At 52.4% G+C, this 3,528-nt stretch overlaps 1 protein-coding gene across 1 annotated transcript; it reads left to right on the forward strand.

Annotated features, from left to right (window-relative positions):
- Positions 1 to 1,398: 1,398 nt before the first annotated feature.
- Positions 1,399 to 3,080, forward strand: GPR101 (G protein-coupled receptor 101). Its single transcript, XM_006160698.1, has one exon. The coding sequence runs from the start codon at positions 1,399 to 1,401 to the stop codon at positions 2,944 to 2,946; it is 1,548 nt and encodes a 515-aa protein (XP_006160760.1). The 3' UTR covers positions 2,947 to 3,080.
- The last annotated feature ends 448 nt before the right edge of the window (positions 3,081 to 3,528 follow it).

Here is a 3,528-nt window from a genome sequence, read left to right on the forward strand (position 1 = left end):
CGCCAAAGCCTTCGGTGGCCACAGCGGCAGCCGGTTTCCATGGCAAAATAAGGTCGGCAGAGAGACCAGAGATCCAGCGAGAGAAAAACCAGGAGAGAGACCGTCGCAGATGGACGGAGAGAGAGAAACACACACGTGGGCACACGCACGCACACACACTCAAAGATACTGAGAAAGTGCTTAGTGAGAGTCCCAGGGTAATGAGAGAAGGAAAAGAAACTAACCAGAGAGCGTGCAGGCTTGAGAACCGAGACAGGCGAGAGGAGCAGTAGAGCATCAGAGGGGAACAAGGTCCAAAGGGGAGATACGGGCAGACAGCGATACAGAGACACGCGGGGAGAGACAGAGCCCACAGCGGGAGACAGGGAGAGAAGAGGAACCGGGAAAGACAGATCAAGAGCACACGTGCCAGTGAGACAGGAGGCACACAGAGAGTACCGAGGTAGACGTGGAAACAAGAGTTGGCGAGATGCAGAGACACACAGCTAACCAGCAATGCTAGGGACCCTCAGCGACGGGCTGTCAGAGAAATGGACTGAAAGAGCAATGGAGAGGCGCGTCAGCATCGCGGACAGAGGGAGAAGCACAGGCAAATGACATAGTGAGAGAAAGAGACACAGAGAGATGAGAGCAAATCGGAAAGAGACAGAGGGACAGGAACAAAACTGGGAGAAGGACGAGAAGAGAGAATAAGAGAAGCCCATACATAGCTGGAAAGTAAGTGCACTAGGGAAACAGACACACAGACAGGGAGACAGAGAAACAGAGGGAGAGACAGGAGTAAGGAGCACAGAGACCAACACGTTATCACGTTATCGCTATCTCGCATGCACACGTTATCAGGAGACTGAGAAGCAGAGACTGACCACTGCCTGAGACACAAAGATGAGAGAGAGTGAGGGGAAACCGTGAGACCAAGGCATTCAGAGAATATAGAGAAAGTGTCCTGGGAGAGCAACAGAAACCCATCATTGTAAACAGATAGGATAGAAAGCGCACGCGCATGCGCTAATGGAAGCGCTAGCTTGGAGAGACCAAAACTCGGAAACCCAGAGAGTATAGGAGATTCGCAGAGAGCGCGTGCACACGCGCCAGCAGAAGAGAGAGAAGAAAAGGAATTAGAGACCCAGAAAGGGGCAGAGAGACCCAGAAAGCCAGTGAAGGCAAAGAAGCTCCCTGAATGGGGACTGGCACTGTGCAAAAGCCGTGGGGATAAGGGGATCCTGCAGCGTTCTGCTGGGCTGGGCGGGAGACAGCTCCTCTCTGTTGGGCACTAACCCCGCCTGCGTGTTTCTTTCGCCCCCAGCATAGGCACTGAGTGCGGTTAGTGGGCCCTTTCGCCGGAGGACAGGTGCCCGTGCTGAGCCTGCACCCTGCCTCCTGCCTGTCCACGTCGCGATGACGTCCACCTGCACCAACAGCACTCGAGAAAGCAACAGCAGCCACACGTGCGTGCCCCTCTCCAAAATGCCCATCAGTCTGGCTCACGGTATCATCCGCTCCAGCGTGCTGCTCATCTTTCTCACCGTCTCATTCGTGGGCAATGTAGTGCTGGCGCTCGTGTTGCAGCGCAAGCCACAGCTGCTGCAGGTGACCAACCGCTTCATCTTTAACCTCCTCGTCACCGACCTGCTGCAGATTTCGCTTGTGGCCCCCTGGGTGGTGGCCACCTCTGTGCCTCTCTTCTGGCCCCTCAACAGCCACTTCTGCACAGCCTTGGTTAGCCTCACCCACCTGTTTGCCTTTGCCAGTGTCAACACCATAGTTGTAGTGTCCGTGGATCGCTACCTGTCCATCATCCACCCTCTCTCTTACCCATCCAAGATGACCCAGCGCCGTGGTTACATGCTCCTCTATGGCACCTGGATTGTGGCCATCCTGCAGAGCACACCCCCACTCTATGGTTGGGGTCAGGCTGCCTTCGATGAGCGCAATGCCCTCTGCTCCATGATCTGGGGAGCCAGCCCCAGCTACACCATTCTCAGCGTGGTGTCCTTCATCGTCATTCCATTGGTCGTCATGATTGCCTGCTACTCAGTGGTGTTCGGTGCAGCCCGGAGGCAACATGCTCTGCTGTACAACGTCAAGAGCCATAGCTTGGAAGTGCGAGTCAAGGACCATGTGGAGAATGAGGATGAAGAGGGAGTGGAGACGGATGAGTTCTGGGGCAAGAGCCAGTTCCATGGCCAGGATGAAGGTGAGGTCAAGGCCAGCAAGGGTAGTCTGGAAGCCAAAGTCAGCAGCATGGAAGCCAAGAACGACAGCATGAAGGCCAACAAAGGAAGTGTGGAGACCACTGAGGGTAGTGTGGAAGCCAACGGCAGTGAGGAAGTCAGAGACAGCAGCATGGTGGGCAGCGAAGGTAGTACGGAGGGTGAAGGAGGCACTGAGGTTGAGAGCGGCATGAAGGCAGATAAGGGTCGCACAGAGGTCAACCAGTGCAACATTGACTTAGGCGAAGACGACATGGAATTTGGTGAGGACAACATCCATTTCAGTGAGGATGATGTCGAGGCAGTGAACATTCCAGAGAGCCTCCCACCCAGTCGTCGAAACAGCAACAGTGACCCTCCTCTGCCCAGGTGCTACCAGTGCAAAGCTGCAAAAGTGATCTTCCTCATCATTTTCTCCTATGTGCTATCTCTGGGGCCCTACTGCTTTCTAGCAGTCCTGGCCGTGTGGGTGGATGTCCAAACCGAGGTACCCCAGTGGGTGATCACCATAATAATCTGGCTTTTCTTCCTGCAGTGCTGCATCCACCCCTACATTTATGGCTACATGCACAAGACCATCAAGAAGGAAATCCAGGATATGCTGAGGAAGTTCTTCTGCAAGGAAAAGCCCCCAAACGACAGCCACCCAGACCTGCCTGGAACTGAAGCTGGCACAGACGGTGGGACTGATGGCAAGATCGTCCCTTTCCATGATTATGCTACTTCGCCATGAAGTTAGTTGTAAGGCAAACCTTGAACTGTCCACAATACAAAAAAACAAGAGCAGCTTTCTTTTCAAAGGATCACCCACATTCCCACTAAAGCCAGTCCATACCATTTTAGGCACAGCTGTTGCACACATGTCCTTTTCACCACAAGGTAGTTAAATATATGAAAGAGGTAGGAACTTGGGTCTTTCTTTAAAGGTGTCCCTCAAAGCATGGACTTGAGGATTCTGACTGAAATATTCCTCCAAAGAAATTATTAGGCTCTAAATTTCTTAAAGCAACAAGGGCTATCCATTTTGGATCTGTACTTGGGAAACTGTCTCCTCAGAGGTACAACATAGCAGCTTCAGCTTTGAGGGGAAAGGAAGATGATGCCTGCGAACTTTAAGGACTTTTCGACCCTCAAGTTAGGAGCTCATGGGCCAGGCCTACAGCTTATGTTCAACTGAAAGAAAAGCGGTGGAGTGAATCATTCTTGGATTCCAAGAAGCAGAACTTATCGGACTGATCAAAGTATTAGTCAAATTCTGAACTGAAGAGATCCACAATCTGGTGCAAAGACTGTTATGTAAACTAAGATAAAGGGC

The sequence above is a fragment of the Tupaia chinensis genome, unplaced genomic scaffold (assembly GCF_000334495.1).
Source record: "Tupaia chinensis unplaced genomic scaffold, TupChi_1.0 Scaffold000706_1, whole genome shotgun sequence".
Taxonomy (NCBI): Eukaryota; Metazoa; Chordata; class Mammalia; order Scandentia; family Tupaiidae; genus Tupaia; species Tupaia belangeri.